The following is a 19,717-nucleotide window of genomic DNA, read 5'->3' as shown; positions in this document are numbered from 1 at the left end:
AGAGTACATGAACCTAGTGTGCTTGTAGATCACTAGTGATCTAGCAGATTGTATTATGGGAAAGATGATAAACTCCCAAAGAAAAAAAAGTTCAGTAAGGAGAGTGCTTACAACTCTAATGCTCAAAAGGTAATACAGAGAACTTCTAACAACTCTTTATACCTGTGGAATCTCTGCACTTCATGGGCACTGCCCAGGAGTTGGCTTCTCTCTTCTGCCAACTGCTGCAGGGATCTCCAACGCTCATTCAGTTCCTATAGCAGGTTAAGAAATTACAGGACAGTCATTAAAAATATAGAACACCCACAGCATGGCTTCTGTGGGACACAATTCCACTACAAATCTATAAAGGTTTCCTTCCTGGCAAGATGCTTGGCACTGTTTTATGTAAATAAGGTCTCACATGCAGAGAATCTAACTCCTCGGTATTGACTTATAGTAAAATCAGTGCAGCTTTGTAAATAAATACTTCTGGTGTGGCTCAAACAAGCATCTTGATACGGGCTATCTATGGAGCAATTTCAGTTAGTGATACGGAATGTGGATTATACAATTATCGTATTATAAACGCCAATATACCAAGTGAAACTTAGGATCCAGTTTATACCTTGATGGAGTTGAAGGTGGCCACAGCATGCACTGCAGTACGTACAGACTGAAAAGAAGAAACAGAAAAAGGTACACACTTAGTCAAACGAGCATCTCTGTAAACAACTGCTGATAAACCAAGAAGTGAAAATATCGGAACAACTTCAAACCTACCGACAACAGCAGCAATGTGCAATACATCACACTCTGGCACAGAGATGGCATTTATGGAAAATTCCAACTTGCCACATTACATTTGATATGTAGGACATTAAAAGAGAAGCTATTACATCAAACGGAAAATGTAATACTTTTATAGCTTGGCGGAGGTTTGTCATAAAGGCAATAGCTGGGAAACAGTTACATAAATGGATAAAAAAAATATATAATTTTTTAAAATTTTTTACTATACTATTATAGCCTCTGTGCATTATTTTGTAACACACACACACACAACCTTTCCAGTGCATTTCCTGACTTACCCTTACTCCATGGGGGAAGCCAGTTTTAAAGGAATATTCTAGGTCAAGAATAGGCAACCTTCGGCACCCCAGATGTTATTGACTACATCCCCCATAATGCTCTTACACCCATAATGCTGGCAAAGCATCATGGGAGGTGTAGTCCAAAACATCTGCAGTGCCGAAGGTTGCCTATGCCTGCTCTAGGCATTTAGCCACTTCACCTCACTGAAGTGGCTTAGGTGTCTGGAGTCCTCTGACACCAAACTCTTAAACTGTTTTCAAATGGCTTTAAACTAAATGAGGCTCCCAGTCATTGGGAGCCTGGCCCCTCTCTGCCGATTAGGAGGATACAGGACACGCAGACAATGTAACCGATGCATCTGTGTGCATTACGATAAAGTACACAGTTGTAGAAGGATCACGAATAACGCAGAGAAAGCGGGGAGCATTGCATATTGCATTAGTGGATAAGTGGTGTTTCTCAGCTCAGAAGACTAATGATGGCTGCCCTCACAGTGCAGGAGTACACTAGGAGACGCACTAACGAGTTATTAACTTCTATTCATTGCAAAATAAATGCACTCTGAGGCTTTATTGCATACGGCAGACTGACAAACTGTATAAAAATATATAAGCTTACCTTCCATGGAGATGCAGATTTGGAATCCCCTTCATCCTGCACAGTAAAGACAGACAGTTTACATGAGGACACAGAATTTAAAAGGTCTGACTAGTCTTCTCCAATGAACCTACTAAGGGAACATACAGATCAAACACATTTTGTATCTTGTGGAATATTAACCCCTCCAAGAATTCTACAATAAGAATGATGGCATGCTTCCATCAAAACATAGCTTTAACAATAAGTGAACCAAAATGAACAATCCACCATGTTTCCCAATAAACAAGGCACTTCTTTGTGCTGCCCTGCCAGATATTGACTCCTATGCTGCAGGAGGGCAACTTAAAGGCAATTCTTTGAGATTCATCCTTATAAGGGAATTGATTTTCTTATCTGCAGCACATGTTTTTTACATGCTACAGGGAAGCACGATTCAAGTCTAGCCCTTCAGCATGCAGAGGTGATATGAGAATGGGAAACTGCGAAGGATCTGATAATCCTAAAGAGGATTACTCACTTCTGCTGGGTGAACGGGCATACTGGTATGAATGGTCAGCCAGATCTGCTCAGTTACAAGGCAATTTAAAGTATTCTCACGTAAGCATGTATTCTGGCATACACGTATGCATTGGAGCAGTGAGAATAGAGTTCCTCGTGTGAATGAGGAGCACAACACAAAATTATTATTTCTGAATGGTGGGACCTGGGTCCTAAATGGAGACAATCCCATTAAACCCAGGGCAGTTTAGCTTTGTCAATATTAAATGCAGCTCACACCTTTAAACAAAACAACCAAAACAAACACCCACAAGCCAGTTACAGACACTTACCCTTGGCATTCCGTAGATTTCCTGAAAAGGAAAAGTAACAAAAAGGTCAAATTCAGCCAATTTCTCTCCCAGAAAGTCACATACAGCAAGGCATTGTCTACTTGGTGAACATGTTCTTCGGTTTTCTTAAATCAGACTGACAAAAAATAAATACATTTCTGGGACATACCTGCTGCTGTACGGCCTGTACTTCTTCTGTGATCAGTCCCTCAGATTCGAGGTCATCAGCAACTTTGTTGATATCTTTCAGACGAGATTCGTTTGCTTTCAGGTCCTTAAAAAGAAGAAACGAAGAGACTTCAATTAACAGGACATGTAGTCTTCACAACGTGTCAATATCTGACAAGAATGTGTTCAAATGGGGCCACTCAAACAGTCCTAAATCGAACAAAATGTACAAAACTAGAGAGTTTCCAACAAAGTAGAAAGGCTGGCTGATACTCTACAAGAAACACCCCATGGCTTAATACAGGCTTTCCAAAGTCTATATGGAGTGGAGGGACAGACACAGCAACTGCTATGGGGCCTTACCCAATAAGACTAGTATATAAACAACTAATAATTTTATATTTCCTGTCCTTTGTATATATTCACTCAATCCCTGTCTAATCTATTCCATCAATCCCTAACCAGACTCCTTTTTCAGACAAATCTTACCTGGTCATACTCCCTTAAACCTTCCACTTAATTCAATCACAAACCTTTTCTCTCCACATCTTGACCTTCCCTCTTTCTCTCCAGATAGGCATCGATCCTTCACATTCTTATTGTGACCCATCTAGCTATCTGAACTATCTTCCCCATTCCATACTCTATCATGCCCCTAGTGGTAGAGCAGTGATATGGTCTGTCGCAGCTCACTGCTCCTGATAGTGAGCAGAGCACAGAGTACAGTTCTCACCTTCTGGAAATCATCAAACTTTTTCTGTAGCACCTCCACCTGCTCAAGGTCAGCCCCCACTTCTTCATTTGTGAGGGCAGCTTCCTTTTCATTGATCCACTGCTGCAGCTCGTTTGCCTCCCGGAACAACATGAACTTCTTGCAGCTTTTCTCCAGCATATCCTTGCGTTTCTCTCCCATTTCCAAAATGTTGTGGTACCTGTGGAAATTGAAAGGAGCTCAGCAACCAAAACACAAAGAGGAATGTTTTGTTTACAGTACGAGTTCTAGGTTAAAGGGAATCTACCTCTGACAATGATCACATTTTGATGGCCCTATGAAGACAATATGCCCCATTAAGGAATCACATTACATACAATTACACTACTGGAATTGTGTTCTACAGCTGGAATGGTTAGGGGGTGCCTCTCAAATATTGCGATATCACAGTGTAGTATGGTTATGTGGTTCTGGGCAGAATACCTGGTGGGTCAACCGTTGCTTAATACGGTCTATGACCGTGCAAAACAATTTGTAGCTTTGCCCACTGTTTAATAGTACTGATCCTTCAAATAATGGACACCCGTAGTATGCCATTTTACCTTCAGTGCAAATCCAATTCACACAGTGATGACATGTATTGCTAGTTTCTGATCACAGAGCAATATCTGTGATAAGAGCTGCAGACTGTCACTCACTGGCAACGGGACTCCCCAGGACTGGTACTTTACGCCACGTCACATGTCTTGCACACCCGCACTATGTGAGCTATCAAAGCGGTTTTAAGAGAAGTAGGGAAAAAGGACTGTAGTGAAATATAATATGAAGTGTAATGTATGGGATACACTTGCAATGATGGGGTAGGTCTGCAACAGGATTTGACTGAGTGTGAAGACGTGCAACAGAAAACAAACAAAAATAGACTAAGATAGATCCCATTTAACCTAGATTTCAGCAACGTACTGTTATATAAATCAGGGCAAACCCAAAACATAGCGACCACAACGCCCCTTCCAAAAATTAAACTAGCACATGAAGCTGGAACCCACATGAACACCATTAACGAAGCCAAGAAACGTTCTACAAAGCACAAAATATGTTATATGCAAACACTTGTGACTGCTAAGGTGTACAGCAGCAAGGAGGTACACAGCTATCCCTATATAGCGGTCACTTTAAAGTCGGAGTATAGAAAAGGAGGCTCAAAAGCAGCTAGAGAATGGAGGTTCAATATCCATGATCTACATGGATATAAATAGCTACAAACATTTGTTCGTATTTATGTAAAAGGTGTTTCATCAAGATTAGACCAGTGTGCTCATCAGAGGTTTACCTGCCAATTGGCACATTGCTGCACATTACAGCTATCTTTAATAAGTGCAGGAACAAAACAGTGATCAGTTAGTGGTTATGTACAAAGCATTACAGGTTTTAGAAAAATGCTGTCTAGAAGCATTCTTTAAAAAAAAAAAAAAAAAAAAAAATTTAAAGCAGGATTTTTAAAAAAAAATTGTTTACAGAGGTTAGTATTCCATGTTCCAAACAAGGAAACCAAATTTTAGGGCAATCTAATAAGGAGATATGCAGGCACACTAGGCATATCTGAAATGTTCACAGTATATGAAGACCGTAAGTAAAAAATAGTTTGTGTTAAAATAAAAAGCACACCACAACTAGCATTTTGTTGAAGAATGAATATTTAAAAAAGGCCACTTTCCCAACATAATCCGTAAATTACACCCTACTCCTCTCCGTCACCCACATCTCCACCAAGGAACGCAAGACACAAGAGGTGGTTCATAGTGAACGATCTACTCACAGTTCTTCAACCTGATTCATACGTAGAGAAACACTGCCAGCTTCCTTAGATAGGAGAGTCCTGTGCAGACAAGAGGGAGCACAGCAAAAAAACAGGCATGCAGATAATTAGTGTGATTAACACAGGGGGAAAGGGTGCTCCACTCACAGGCTCTATAAGGAAGGGGAGCAGTGAAGGAGATTAATTTATTTAAGATGGTAAATCTTAAGAATTTGGACATGCAGACTGTTATTTAATTAGGAAAAGAAAGCATAAATGCCCAGTCTCCTAAAGAACTGCTTTACATTAAGCAATGGAAGAAAAAAAGAAGGGTAACAAATTGTGTTAACATTTTTATTTTAAATGTATTTAAACAGACTGACCGACTCTCTCCCAAGTCACAAAATGTGAAGCCATGACAAGAATAATACATATAAAACTATATATCAGGTACATATTAGTAAGTATGATGATGGTTGGAGTGCTTTGCAAGAACTAGACATGTCATGGCAGGTTAGCACTAATCTTACACAGTCTGGAATATACTTACAGAATGTTAACACAAGATACCTACATTCTTTCTATGCAATATTGATTAATGTAAGGCGGGTTTAAGAGGGCATGGATCGTATAGGGTAGGTTAGATTATCAGTGTGACAAAGACTCCTTGATTTAGCAAGGAAGGCGTTTGTGATTTAATAGTTGTAAATTTTGCCTCATGCAGGAATTTAAGAAATTGGGGAGGTGCGCTGAGGGTAGAAACAGAAATGAGCAGAGTGGAAGCACAACATGTGCATAAGCGGTTCTCCTCCAGATCTCTGTCCTACTGTCTATTGCCTCTTCTTTGCTAGGTGGACCTAAAAGGTAAATTACAGGTGCATGGTCTTATTATAAGAGGTGGGCTCTTACTGTCCATCGATCTGCTCCTGCCTCAATGCAATGCTTCCTTGTTCCTCCAGAAGGTTCTCACGGGAAGCAGATTGTGCTGGGTCCAGTTTCTTCACATACGCAGCGGGCACAAAGCCCTGGCGATCATTCACTTCCACTTTCCACCAATCCTGAAGGACATAAACACGTTATCACGACTAGTAACAACTAGAGATGTTCTCCTAGGGTAGACAGTCACATCACGTTCTTACTTTATTAGTACTGTTCAGGAGGGTCAGAATGTCCCCTTTCTTCATGGTCACTTCTCTTGGGCTCTTTTCTTGGTAGTCATACAAAGCTAGTACTAGCTCCTTCCCAGTTTCATCATCAGTTGGGGCAACTTGTTGCTAACGAGAGAAGATTAACAAAAATTTAAATGATTGTATATACCGCCTTTAAAAAACATGTTCCTATGATATTTCCACCTACCCTGCAGGACTGTGCCTGCTCTCGTAGAGACTGGATGCTGCTTCCATACGCATGAAGATCAGACATAAGGGCTTCATGTTTCTTCAAGAGGGCCTAGAAGCAGAGAATAAACAGTCAGGAATACTGTGGCACATGTGTGCTCCTAGACTTCACCAAACAATAGGGACAGGAGTCGTACCTCTGCGGAGTCTTCATCTTTGCCATAGTCTGTGCTCCCAACAATAGGTTCTTTTTCCCTCATCCAGGATTCAGCCTCATTGGCATCTGCAAAATACTGCTGAGCTTGCAGGGAGTCTTCAAGGTCCTGACGGCGTTGGGATGCCTTGTTCCTCAGAGACGGCCATTTATCATTGAGCTCCTTTAGCTTCACCTTAACCTCCTCAGCAGCAAAGTGACCTGAAGAAGACAACTGACTTATTGGAGTGTCTAAGAGAAGTCAGCATTAGTTCACCACAAATCATCACAATCAAGAAAAACCCTGAATCTTTGAGCTACAGCTATCTGAAATATGAAATGAACTTAATTTATTTGGGGTCTCAAGATCCGAGATGTAGTATAGTACAAACAATGAAACTAATGGCTACTTCCACAATAGTTGTACTTTTTAAAAAAAAACTGCACGTTCTGTGTGTATACACGTAACAGGAGGTGAAATGGTATCTGCAAACATACAGTTTAATATGATGAACCAGTGCTCAATAGAGGGTGATCCTCAGAGACCCTCCAGATTTGTTTAGCAGAATTTGAGACAACTGTTGTTTTTACATGTAATGCCACGTTTGCACAGGGCAGGTACTGGAGATTATCTGCAGACAGATCTTAGGCAAAATTTCTCTTAACTGGTTTCAATCCACCCTTTGAGCCATATTCATTAACTTTTCCCTGCCCCTTAAGAACTTTGTTCAGGTTGATAATTTCCCTGAAGAAACCCGAAAATCCAATTTTATTTTACCCCTTCTTACCTTCGCTGACCATAGAGTTCCCCTTCTGTGTAACTGCTTTGATCCGTGGCTCATGTCCAGCTATTTCAGCCTGAAGGGCCTGGTGTTTCTTTAGGAGGTTCTGCACGCCAATCAAATCCTTGCCTGGAACACAAACCATTGAAAGTTATGAAAAATCTCCATTTCATCATAAAGGAAGGAAAAGTCATGGGGTCAGGAGTACATCTTGGACAACATTTGATCAAATTAATAAGTCTGATAAATGGATCTTTAAAAGATATATCCCTGTCCTGTCAGCATTCAATGAACCGCAGATATATTGGCTCTTATTAAGCCTACCTCTGTTGGTAGAGGCAGCAATAGGTTCCTTCTCTCGTATCCATGTCTCCTCATCTTCGATGTCTCTGAAAAGCTGCTGGAGACGCAGAGAATCAGACAACTTCTGCTTTCGGGCAACCATGGGTTCCTTCAGAGCTTCATATCTGCCAACAAGGGCCTCCTGCTTCTTCTTGATGTTATCAGCATCAAAGTGCCCAGCATCTTGGAACTGTCGGGCCTGGATAGTAATACCATCAATACGGTCCTGCCAAAAGAGAACAGAAATTGGAGATTTCATCATACTAAGCATCTGAGAAAATGTTACTTATAAAACACTGCTATAACTAAAGGAGGTTCTTATATGGTGTTACTTTTATTGTTTATATATAAAAAAAAATTAAAAAGAATGAGGCAAGTACCTGGTGAGCTGCAATGTCGGCTTCCAGTAAAGCGTGTTTCTTCTGAAGGTTCTGCACGTTGGTTAGATCTTTTCCATAATCATCTGAAGCCAGGTGGCCCTCAACCTCATAAAGCCACAGTTCAATATCCTCCACATTGCGGTTGAACTGCTGCTGCTGGTTTGCTTCACGGAGTTTAATACCTAAATATCAACAGGAAAGTCATTAAACATAATGAACCTTCACATGCTCCAGTTCATTAGATCACCAGTCCCACTGGAGTGCAAAGTTTCAGGATGTTTTTGCACAAAGAACGTAGATGGATCACAGTACCAATGAATACATTTTCTCAAAACTTATACTATTTTGGTTTCTTAAAGGAAGTGTTTAGAAAAGCCCAGCGTTCTGCTCACCTTTCAGTTCTGTGGCCTCTAGCAGCCTCTTCCATAGGGTGATAACCTCATTCATACGAGCAGCCACTTCATCAGATGCGTAATGGTTAACATCAATTAGTTTCTGCCCAGAATTCTCCAGTGCATCAATGCGGCTTTGGTTGGCTGACAGTTCTGCCTCAAATGCCTGGTGCTTCTGTACCTTACCCTGAAGATTTGAGGGATCCTTGAGGAGAATAAAAAAAAATAAAAAAAGAATACCAGTTAAGCATCATAAACTGAACAATTTCATATTAATTAACTTGAAAATACCAGCAGCAATTTACCAAAAGACAAAAGGGCAAAAAATGCTATTCTGTGGTACATCTTCAAATGGAGCAATGATCAGGAGAATTCTACAGGTTTCCATGGGGACTACTCCACTTTTATACTTAACTCATTGAGAAATCTCTGTGCTGAAACCACAAGCATGTGCATGCTATTGCCGCTTCTCAATAAGCTAATTTGAGGGCACTAGGGAGGTGTTCCTGCCTAACTTATAAAAGTGCACACTTTTGAATGCGTCCAGAAGCATAAAGGAAGCTGGAGTGTTCCTTTAAAGGACCACTCTAGGCACCCAGACCACTTCAGCTTAATGAAGTGGTCTGGGTGCCAGGTCCAGCTAGGGTTAACTAATTGTTTTATAAACATAGCAGTTTCAGAGAAACTGCTATGTTTATCAATTAGTTAAGCCTTCCCCCTAATCCTCTAGTGGCTGTCTCACTGACAGCCACTAGAGGCGCTTGCGTGATTCTCACTGTGAAAATCACAGTGAGAGCACGCAAGCGTCCATAGGAAAGCATTATGAATGCTTTCCTATGTGACCGGCTGAATGCGCGCGCAGCTGTTGCCGCGCGTGCGCATTCAGCCGACGGGGAGGAACGGAGGCGGAGAGGAGGAGGAGAGCTCCCCGCCCAATGCTGGAAAAAGGTAAGTTTTAACCCTTTTCCCCTTTCCACAGCCGGGCGGGAGGGGGTCCCTGAGGGTGGGGGCACCCTCAGGGCACTCTAGTGCCAGGAAAACGAGTATGCTTTCCTGGCACTAGAGTGGTCCTTTAATTACCAGTTGCATAAACAGTGCTGAAACAGGAATTAACAGAAACCCCCCCAGAAAATATAAAATTAACACATTTGATATATTTATGTTATGGGTGTGGATTAAATTACTGCAAGCTTGTGTACATTCATTTTATATCCAGACGAGGCTAACAAGACATTATAGTTTGTCAACAATAACATGTAAAAGAGATTCTGGAAATATAGCAAGGATTTAAAGGGTCTCTGTCCGATGTGTTTTCATTCTATAAAACCTAAAGAATTGCTAATACCTTCTAGTGTTCATTAAAGCGAAATGTATTGCGATTTATACTGTACTTTAAGCATAGTAAGAAACCAGGAAGCAGTTAAAAAAAAATTCTGCTCTCTGCTTGACCGAATTTTGGAAGCCAATCTACTTATACGTAGGAATATAATGACAATTTCATATGATACATCCACTTCAAGCATATTGATAATAGCACGTTAATGATAATGACAAGCGGACGATACTAATTCAAGCCATCTGGATTTAACTGCTCAGAGGATTGCTCACCTTGTATGCCTCGTCTGTAGCGGTTTTCATTTTCTCATTAATCCAGCTCTTCAGCTCATCTGAATCTCTGAAGAATTGCTGCAGGTGAAAAGAGTCTGCCAATTGGGTGCGGCGATACAGAGCGCGCTCGTGCAGAGCATTACGACGGCTCAACAGCTGAAAGGTAAAACAGAAAAAGTGATTAGCTCCTCAATCAGCCAATAAACATAAATAAAATTGTAGATTTAAGAGCTAGGTTTCATCCCTGGATGTTATCGCCAAATATACACACAGACCAGAAGAGAAGCACAGAGAGACACTTACCGCATCTCTGCGAGTGGCCACATCTTCCATGGCATAGTGATTATTCTGAATCAGCTTTGTAGCAAACTCATCCAGGGCCTACAAGAATATTAAATGATTAAATACTGGACTTGTAACAAATCTCATAGAGACCGACAAAGCGTGTCAACGAGTGAGTGTGTAATGGTCCCGTTGTCTTACCGTGATCTTTTCTTCCTGGGCGCTAAGAGATTTCTCAAAGTCTTCATGTTTTTTCAGAAGAGCTTCCACGCTGTCCAAAGAATCTCCCAAATCTTCATTCAGCAGGAAGGCCTAAAGTACAAAGAGGTCAGTCAGGTATTTTTAAACTTCCACCCACTGAAAACCCAACCTACATCACGCATCCAATTTCCACCTCTCACCTCTTGTTTGCTCATCCAGTTGTCCACCTGCTCGGTGTCTCTGTAGAAAAGTTGCAGGTCCATGCACTGCTCATACTGCTGCCTCCGCAGCTCCCACAGTTCTAGAAGGGCAGTTCTCTCTTCAGAGAGGATGGTGAGCTAAGAGAAATATAGGTTACATTACACAAAAATACAAGGCAACCATGAAGGGCAAATATGGCCAAAGAAGCCATATCGGAACAAGAAATGATTTACTAGGGAGTTTCCCCAAAAACAAAATACAGTAGATTCCCAGAGCACTGATGTTACGTACCTTCTCCCGGACTTCATCAGATGCGTAGTGTCCAGCATTCAGCAAAGCATTGCCTGCCTCATCGGCAGATTTGAAACTATCTTCGTGAGCATCAATCTCCCCCTACAAAGTTGACCCAAAAAACAGATATGTCAGAGGAAGGTAGCCTAACAAGTGTAGAGAATTCTCTCGGTGCTTAAGATGATTAAGATGATTTAAAAAAAAAAAACAATAGAATTGAGCATTTGACACCCTGGAGTACAACATAAAAACATATTTCACACACTCTTGTTCACAAAATGCTCTATAGACAATATCAAGGGCCATATTTAAGCGTTCTTAATGGCACTTCTTTCTGGTGTTTCAGGGTGGTACAAATTAAATGTTCTACAAAACTTATGTTATTTGGTCAACCAAGGATCAGCCACATGTCCTTTAACAAAAGCAACCCCAGATTCAGTTAAGCTTTCACACTAATGGCTGGGGTTTGTTTTTACCTTGTGTTCCTGGTGTCTGTCCAGCAAAGCCTCTGCACCAGCCACATCATTGGCAAGCTCGTCGGCATTTATGAGCGCTTTCATTTCTGTCACCCAGCTGGTCAAGTCTCTGAAGTCTGCCAAGAATCTCTGTAACCTAAGAGGAGCAACATGTCAAGTATGAGGACCGGCAGCCAAAACGTAACGGTCGAAGGACAAAGATTCCACACACCGAGGAAGAGTTGCATAAATAACATTCTATTTACAACTAAGCTGTAAACTCTCAGAGCATGCATGCATAGTGCCTAAAAGTCAATAAAAAGTGAAAGCCGGTGTAATGCCAGGATAGGACAGCAGTGAAAGTAAATTTGTAATCAAGGAATGTAAAATAGCAGGAAATGTATTCCTTCCGATAAATCTTACAATTCCTATGCAATAACTGGATATTTTTTATTTTTTTATTTTATTGAGCGGTTGTACTTTTGCTCCTCACACACTTTTTTTTTTTTTTTAAATTTGTTTTAGCTGGCATTTAATAAATATATACACAATTTTTTTTTTTATATTACACAATTAAAGACTTTACTGAGATTAAGCAAATCCCATTTGTTAAGCGATCTGTGAACATCAATGGAATGCTCCTTCTAATTGCACTATTGGAAGTCTTGTCCCAGAACTGCTCTGTATACAGTAACCTCTATAAAATGTATGAACCAGATTACCTGTACAATGGCAATGACGTTCAGGGCAAAGCAGGACGATACTCGACAGTGCACATGGCCACAGTTTATTAATGCAACTGTTGAGACTATTTTTCTCCCCTCAAAGATAGGATTTAGTTAGGAAAGCCTTACTTGTAGGAGTCGTTGAGGCGTGTGTGACGTTCTGCTGCTATGGTGCGGATCTGATCCCAGTTGGCAATCAGCTCCTCTCCTTTAGCCTGAATTTGGACAGCATTAAGGGGGTGTGACTGCTGTAGACGGTCAGACTCTGTGCACAACGCCTTCACCTGTACACAAAAACGAAACAAAGAAAAAGATCAAAGTTACTACACATCACATCTGGAGCACGTTTCCTCTTGGCACCAAAAAAACCCAATTTGCTACCTTCTCTTCCAGTGCAGCCAGATCACGTTCCAGACCCTCATGTTTTCGAAGGAGGGCTTGTACACTTGCCAAATCTCTTCCAAAATCATCAGAAGCCATCAGCTGCTCCTTCTCTCTAATCCATCCAATGGTTTCATCTACATCTCTAAAAACCAAACAAAGAAACAAGTTAAATAATAGTTGTTTCTACAGTCTACATGCACGCTAATTGCCTAATCACTCTTCAACATACAGGAACCAATGCTAGTCATCCCATTCTCTCCCTGGATGTGCTGAGTAGTAGTTTAAAGGGATATGTGGTTAAGAACTTCAATTCCAATAATCAGAAAACGGAAATCTAGCTTGTAAATTACTCAATTAAAAAAATTATATATATATATATATATATATATATATATCACAAGTACACAACTGCTGTAAACTAACAATTTTCTCATTAGCAGTACAACAATGTTACAAGGCATTACGTGCTACTATAATGTACAGGAAGCAAATCAGATATGGGCATGATACCTGTTAAATCTCTGAACCTCAGCAGCTCCAAAAAGCTTCCCCTGTCTCTGAAGAGCCAGTCCCTTAAGACGCTGCCAGGCTGTATTTACTTCGTCTTGTTTGGTCTTTATTAATTCCAATTCAGGATGTTCTTCCTTTAATGGGACATAGAACAGTTATGTCTCCGCAATATGGCAGGATTAACATTTAAGGTATATTGCAGACCTCTAAAGAGTGCTTTTTACCTGGGCGAGCTTGCTGGCAAATTGGTTGACCTCGTTCACCCTTTCTTCATGGGCTGCCAAGTCGGTCTGAAACTCCTCAAATTTCTTCTGTAGAACTTCCACATGCTCCAGATCCTGTCCCAGCTCTTCAGATGTCACAATTGCCTCCTGGTTGAGATGACAAGAGGATTTATTTTCCCACGGTACAAAAATGTTAATCAGTGGTCTTTGCTGTTAAGAGCTAAATGTGTACAAAAAGATATTGAAGTGTAAATTAACTTATTTTATGTCCCAATTAGTTTTTTTTTTTTTGCCTTCTTGCAATATTGGAAGACAGGGCCAAACTTAAAGCATGTGACATCCACAGTGACAAGCTAGATTGTGATCACACGACAAGATGAGTGGCCCAACCTACACGGATTGAGTGGATTAGCCTAGGAATTCTTCTCTGTATTGAAGCTATAAATCCCAACATACCTTGTCATTGATCCAGTCCATAACATCTTCACATTCCCGGAGGTACTGCACCAGCTTCTGGGCTTGTTGTAATTTGATCCCCTTCTCACGCATTTTCAACAGCAGAAGTTCCCAGAGGCGATGCAACTCAACTAAGCGGGTCTTAGGTCAGAGAAGAAATTAATTACCTACAACATGCAGTAGCACTGGAATAAACCTGCTCTAAATTCAGAGTATGAAACATTGCAAAACACAGCATGAATCCACAAAAACTATCAAATCTCATAATAAACAGTGTGCACAAAAATGTTTTTTTTAAATAATTTGTAAATAATAGAAGTTACTGGATATACTGAATCAGGAGTCTGGCTGCATTAAAACAGGTTGTTTTTTTAAATGCAACTCAGACAAGCACAGCAGAAGCAACAAAATGGCCAAGATATCGATTCAGCAATTGCAGTAATCGTGCGGAAAATAGAATAAAAATAAAACAGAACCAGAAACCATACCAGAGTTAACCACTCACATGCAAGAAAGTCTTAGGGCAGCAGTCTCCACCCAACTGTTGCACTACATTTCCCATAGTTATGAAAAGTGTAGTCCAAACTGGGCAGTAAGCAGACCATTCGTTAAATGAATGGCTGTGTCTTCTATAAACAGAGTAGAAAATCAGACAGAAATCATCACTGCACAACCCGACACATTCACCTACTCTGATATGATTGCCCACTTGAATGGATGTTACTTTTGGGCGTTGAGCGGTCCGGTATGGCGTGAAGGACTGAACCACAGACACATGTATAAATACACAGTTCTAATGTATGGGTAAAAACGGACTGGTGATCCGATAGGTGGCATGCTATCGGAAGTGCATAACAATCCAAGACACTGTATTGCCCAATCAGTGCCAACCAGTGAAATACAAGTCTATTAAACAGTTGCACTTCAGAGAACGCGCTATATACTTTAGTCGTTCATTTCGCTTACCCTTATCGTCTCAGAGGAAAAGTGACCCTCGGAAATCATCAGGTTTCCCGTCTCATCCAGTTTTACAATGGCTCCCGCATTGGCTTGAACTTCTGCCTCGAAAGCCTGGTGTTTCTGTAGCTTACCCTGCAGACAGACAATTCCAAAATAACATCACAAGGGGAATAGTTGGGGAACCCACTTTTCCTTTGGGGGAAAACAATTTCTTTCTTTTTCTTGATCTCATGTTCTAAGTAGGTGGTTCCTGTATCATATAGACCGGTACATCTGATAACGGACATTTAGATCTGTTATGAATTTAGCTTTCATGTTTTCTTTCCATATCTCTAAATATATTTACTGTCCCAACCCCAAGGTGGGATGGGTGTGTGGGGGTGTAATTAAAACACATCATTTTAAACATGTATTTTGAATATTATTCTCTGCCTATACATAATAAAATAGAGCAGTTAATCTTTAAACTGTTTCCGGGAATTTTTGATTTTGAGAAAGATTATTATTTTTATTTTTTTAAACCAACATGTTTATTTTATAGGAACAATGCAAGTAACATAGCCCCTATGGCAAACTCGAATGGTTATGGTGCTAGGAGTATACTGGTATGCATACAATGTAAGTAGTCAAACAATTTAATGGGTTGATTCTTACCTGGAGTCCACAGGGCACTGAACATCGTACCAGAAGTGCTCACTACTGGGGGCTCAGCTAATGAGCTGGTCCTGCAAAGCAGGGTTTTGGTCAGGTGTTCCATTGGAAGCTTCTAGCAGAATCTTCAATCTCTCTATGGAAGCCGCAACTGGCACACCAGCAGACACCAGGTAAGAAGTCAAGCCATTAGCAAACTGTTTGACTACATACATGGGAGGGCACACCTGGCACCATAACTACTGCATTGTAATGTAGTGATTATAGTACCCGGACTGTTCCTTTAATGAATATGAATTGTGGTGGAAGGCCGACCTGATCCCAAAGTTCTCACCTGCAGGTTTGTGGGGTCTTTATAGTTCTCATCAGATGCGATCTGTAGCTTCTCCTGGATCCATTTCTCAAGCTCATCGGCATCTCGCTGAAAGAACTGGAAGCGGTAGGAATCCTCCAACTTCTGGCGACGCAGGGTAGAGAGCTCCTTGAAGCGCAAGTAACGGTCCAGGACCTGTTGACGTCGCTCCTGGATATCCTCTGCGGTCTCCAAAACTTTGACTCCACTTGAATCCATTTTCTGAAACCAATTACAAACGAACCAATATTAAGTTGGGTAATCGTATCGTGGCACAACCTGGCAAAAGGATTAGTAAGGCACATTGTGAAGGTCATGTGTGTAAAATTTTCTTGAATTCTCTCTAGGGATCTTCCATTTAATTTCCAATCCGCTCAGAGAGTGTTCCCATCCAACGAAAATACAGTTGTAAATAGAAATGGATGAATGAGTTACTATAGCTCATTGGCTTTTTCACATTTACGCAGCTATCGGAATGGTCTCACTGTCATTCCATATTATTGCCAACACATTCTATAGATTTTACAATATTATAAGAAGGGGGGATTTAACTATAAATAGGACAATCACAAGAAAACCCTGCTCAAACGAGCTTACATTCTATGGGATATAAACCATTGTTATAAAAGCACGTTATCCAGCCATGAAGACGTATCTGGTTCGGATACATCTTCAGTAGCATAGCAGTACACCGTTTTTAGCATAAGGTGGATCGATTTTATGCAAATAGCCTGCACCCAGTTTAACCTTTTAAGCAATGTGCTCTTCCAGTTTCCAAATTGAAAGGGCTGAACGTCTCGCTCTCTGACCCATGATTAGTAGATTAGGCAAGCTAAATAGATACCTATTGCTCAAGCGGGCAGGTAAACAGTGCGGTGTTTGTTTTTTCAGTTTTTTTTATTTAAGATTTATTAATTTTTTTTATGTAACACACTAAAAGGAACCGTACAAAAACATCTGCGCCTGTCAGACTCCCACACAGGCAGTCTGAGTCACTGATAACTAAAAACAGGAATTGTGTTATATATACTAGCAAGTGTATAAAAGGAAAATCCTAAAACCACGCTATTTCAGGGTCGTCAGCTATATAAAACACGAATGAAAAACCAAGTGACCTAATAAAACAGGCACAGTAAACACCGCTAGGAGTGAAGTGCAGCCCTGACCCTCGCCTGTCCCATTTCCCTGACTGCAGACTGGACACCTTAATACTGAACATTGAGGTGAATCACTCGTGTATTCCACTGGAGCCATCAAAATGTAATTACACAAGGCAATGGCAGTGCAGATATCCACCACTATAAAAACAAATCTGCTGCCAAATAGACCACAAAATATTGTGAGGTTTACAAGCCCAAGCGACTACTCTTGAACGGGAAGAATTTAAACCTTCCAAGGCTGTGCGGTTTTGAAAAAGACAAAACTTACCGTTCTTGTAAAAGCACCTCATGCACAGAATTTGTTTCGCAAAACAAAAAAAGCATAACAGCTATGCTGATTATTTTCCGTTCTACCCTTGGACAGTCACAATAATATACAGTTCAGTATGAGTTCTACAGGCCTGGGACTTCTTTTTTGTTTTTTTTGTTTTTTTTGTATTTAACAAGCACCTTCGTGGTTGCAAATGTACAGATGAAATCTCATAACCTGAAGTTTGAATTTTGGCGGACTGAGCACCCACAACGTACCGTTCCTGGCCCCCAAAATGCTCTGCAAGATGGCCAATGAGTCTATTGTGTGGGTGCACAAAGGATGGATTTACAAAGAGAGAAACATATTTGGACAATAATTTTTATTTCTACATCTGACAGCAATCCTAGTTGTACAAGATATCAATATGATCTGGCTTTGTACCATAAGTAAACCTGGTAACCTCAGGTATTTAGATTTCAGGTTTACTTCAAGGTTAACATGAAGACTTTTTTTTTCCCAAATAAAAAAATAAATAAAACTTTTGTCTATTTTAATGAAACATTTTTTGCAGTTAATAAATACAGTAGGCCCCATGCCCCTTAGGCAAATTCGACAGGTCCGCTTGACCTCCGGGGAGATATCTCCCTTCCCGGAAAAGATTGCGGAGGAATTCAGGCGGTTTTATGAAAAACTGTATAATCTATATCCACCTAAAGGGGAAGCTGAGACTGAGATGCACCGCTCGATGGTTCAGGATTATCTGTCTGAAATGGGCATTCACAGACTGGAGCAAGACTCTGCGGCACTCTTGGGAGCTCCAATTGATGTTGCAGAAATAGCTGCGGCCTTGAAATCCTCTAAGACCGGTAAGGCACCAGGACCAGACGGCTTCTCTGTGGGGTACTATAAAAACTTCTCCAACATACTTTTACCACGACTCACTGATGCCCTCAATGCAGTTGGAGAGGGGGGACATTTGGGGAGGGAATCCGTAGCTGCTACCATCTCCGTACTCCTGAAACCTGGGAAGGATCCGTTACACTGCGGCAGTTACCGCCCAATCTCATTACTCAATGTGGATTCCAAACTGTTCACAAAAGTCCTGGCTACCCGTCTCAAATGCCTTCTACCCGAGCTGATTCACGAGGACCAGACAGGGTTCATACCGGGTAGGGAAGCCAGAGACAGCACCATGAGAGTATTCGCCATCCAGCGTCATGCTAGGAGACATGGGACCCGTTTGATGCTTCTCTCCACGGACGCGGAGAAGGCGTTTGATCGGGTCAACTGGTCATACCTTATGGAGATGCTGAGATGGCAGGGATGCGGTGAAAGGCTCCTCTCTTGGATATCTGCACTATATATGGACCCTCGAGCAACTGTGAGAATCAATGGGGCCACGACGACAGACTTCGCGATCCGTAATGGAACTAGGCAGGGATGCCCGCTCTCCCCACTGTTGTTCGCACTATACCTGGAACCCCTCTTACAAGCTATCAGGCAAAGCCCGGACATCAAGGGCTATGAGTGGGAAGGAGTGCACCATAAGGTGGCAGCTTACGCCGATGACCTCCTCTTTTTTGTCCGCAATCCCCGAACGACATTACCTTGCCTCCTCACAGAACTTGACAGATTCGGACGCCTATCTGGATTCAAACTCAACATCCCTAAATGTGAAGCACTAAACATCTCACTCCCCGCAGAGGAGGCCCGTTCCCTGGAATCGCAATTTGCGTTCCGCTGGTGCTCCAACAAAATGAAGTACCTAGGCGTCTGGGTGACTACAGACCCGGAGGATATATATGACTGCAACTTCACACCCCTCCTCAAGAACGTCCTGATGGACCTCTCCAACTGGTCCTACCCGCATATTACATGGCACGGCAGAGTTGCCGTACTTAAAATGAATGTCCTACCGAGGATCCTCTATCTCCTGCAAACAACGCCCGTTGCCATCCCGGAGTCTTTCTTCTCGACCCTAAAATCGGGAGTGCTTAAATATGTCTGGCGAGGCGGTCGACCTCGACTTCGGCATGATATCCTGTGCTGACCCAGGACACAAGGTGGTCTAGCGCTCCCTGATTTTAAAAAATATTATCAGGCCGCGGTAATGCAACGTGTTTTAGACTGGCATGTAACCTCGGCACCCAAACAATGGGTGACACTGGATAGGGGACTCATAGGCTCAACGCTGGAGGCCCAGGTATGGGGGAACCCCGGAAGACACATCACCCCGACTCGCACTGAGGGACTGGTCTCTCAAACCTTGATTGGTTGGCGAACACTGAGGAAGCAAGAACACATCTCCCCAACGCCTAGCCCAATGCTACCGATCACACATAATGTAGAGGTAGGAGGTGGACTCCCAGCGAGAGCATGGCCCATCGAGAGTGAAC

The 19,717-nt window shown here is 41.7% G+C and overlaps 2 protein-coding genes across 8 annotated transcripts in view; one reads left to right on the top strand and one right to left on the bottom strand.

The window, feature by feature from the left end:
- The window catches only part of ZER1 (zyg-11 related cell cycle regulator), a 491,045-nt gene that overhangs the window by 250,440 nt on the left and 220,888 nt on the right, over window positions 1–19,717 (top strand). The window lies entirely within an intron of this gene.
- The window catches only part of SPTAN1 (spectrin alpha, non-erythrocytic 1), a 50,781-nt gene that overhangs the window by 17,359 nt on the left and 13,705 nt on the right, over window positions 1–19,717 (bottom strand). For 4 of the 7 annotated variants that reach the window (XM_063432605.1, XM_063432609.1, XM_063432606.1 and 1 more), the window contains 28 exons: window positions 15,891–16,130; window positions 14,912–15,037; window positions 13,946–14,086; window positions 13,490–13,636; window positions 13,266–13,399; window positions 12,753–12,897; window positions 12,501–12,655; window positions 11,668–11,803; window positions 11,192–11,293; window positions 10,900–11,037; window positions 10,700–10,810; window positions 10,520–10,597; window positions 10,217–10,372; window positions 8,609–8,813; window positions 8,217–8,398; window positions 7,819–8,062; window positions 7,501–7,623; window positions 6,717–6,934; window positions 6,539–6,631; window positions 6,322–6,456; window positions 6,092–6,240; window positions 5,204–5,263; window positions 3,406–3,604; window positions 2,674–2,778; window positions 2,505–2,525; window positions 1,693–1,728; window positions 608–655; window positions 163–254 (listed from right to left, as the gene is read on the bottom strand). In XM_063432605.1, coding sequence (XP_063288675.1) covers window positions 163–254; window positions 608–655; window positions 1,693–1,728; window positions 2,505–2,525; window positions 2,674–2,778; window positions 3,406–3,604; window positions 5,204–5,263; window positions 6,092–6,240; window positions 6,322–6,456; window positions 6,539–6,631; window positions 6,717–6,934; window positions 7,501–7,623; window positions 7,819–8,062; window positions 8,217–8,398; window positions 8,609–8,813; window positions 10,217–10,372; window positions 10,520–10,597; window positions 10,700–10,810; window positions 10,900–11,037; window positions 11,192–11,293; window positions 11,668–11,803; window positions 12,501–12,655; window positions 12,753–12,897; window positions 13,266–13,399; window positions 13,490–13,636; window positions 13,946–14,086; window positions 14,912–15,037; window positions 15,891–16,127 — 3,716 coding nt within the window. In that variant the 5' untranslated portion in view covers window positions 16,128–16,130. Of the gene's footprint in view, window positions 1–162; window positions 255–607; window positions 656–1,692; window positions 1,729–2,504; window positions 2,526–2,673; window positions 2,779–3,405; window positions 3,605–5,203; window positions 5,264–6,091; window positions 6,241–6,321; window positions 6,457–6,538; window positions 6,632–6,716; window positions 6,935–7,500; window positions 7,624–7,818; window positions 8,063–8,216; window positions 8,399–8,608; window positions 8,814–10,216; window positions 10,373–10,519; window positions 10,598–10,699; window positions 10,811–10,899; window positions 11,038–11,191; window positions 11,294–11,667; window positions 11,804–12,500; window positions 12,656–12,752; window positions 12,898–13,265; window positions 13,400–13,489; window positions 13,637–13,945; window positions 14,087–14,911; window positions 15,038–15,890; window positions 16,131–19,717 lie in introns of those variants that run through there. The other 3 variants (XM_063432608.1, XM_063432611.1, XM_063432612.1) reach the window with 1 other exon arrangement.

The sequence above is a fragment of the Pelobates fuscus genome, chromosome 9, assembly GCF_036172605.1.
Source record: "Pelobates fuscus isolate aPelFus1 chromosome 9, aPelFus1.pri, whole genome shotgun sequence".
Lineage (NCBI taxonomy): Eukaryota > Metazoa > Chordata > Amphibia > Anura > Pelobatidae > Pelobates > Pelobates fuscus.
The sequence above is the reverse complement of the archived record's forward strand: the minus strand, read 5'-3'. Positions and strand labels throughout refer to the sequence as shown.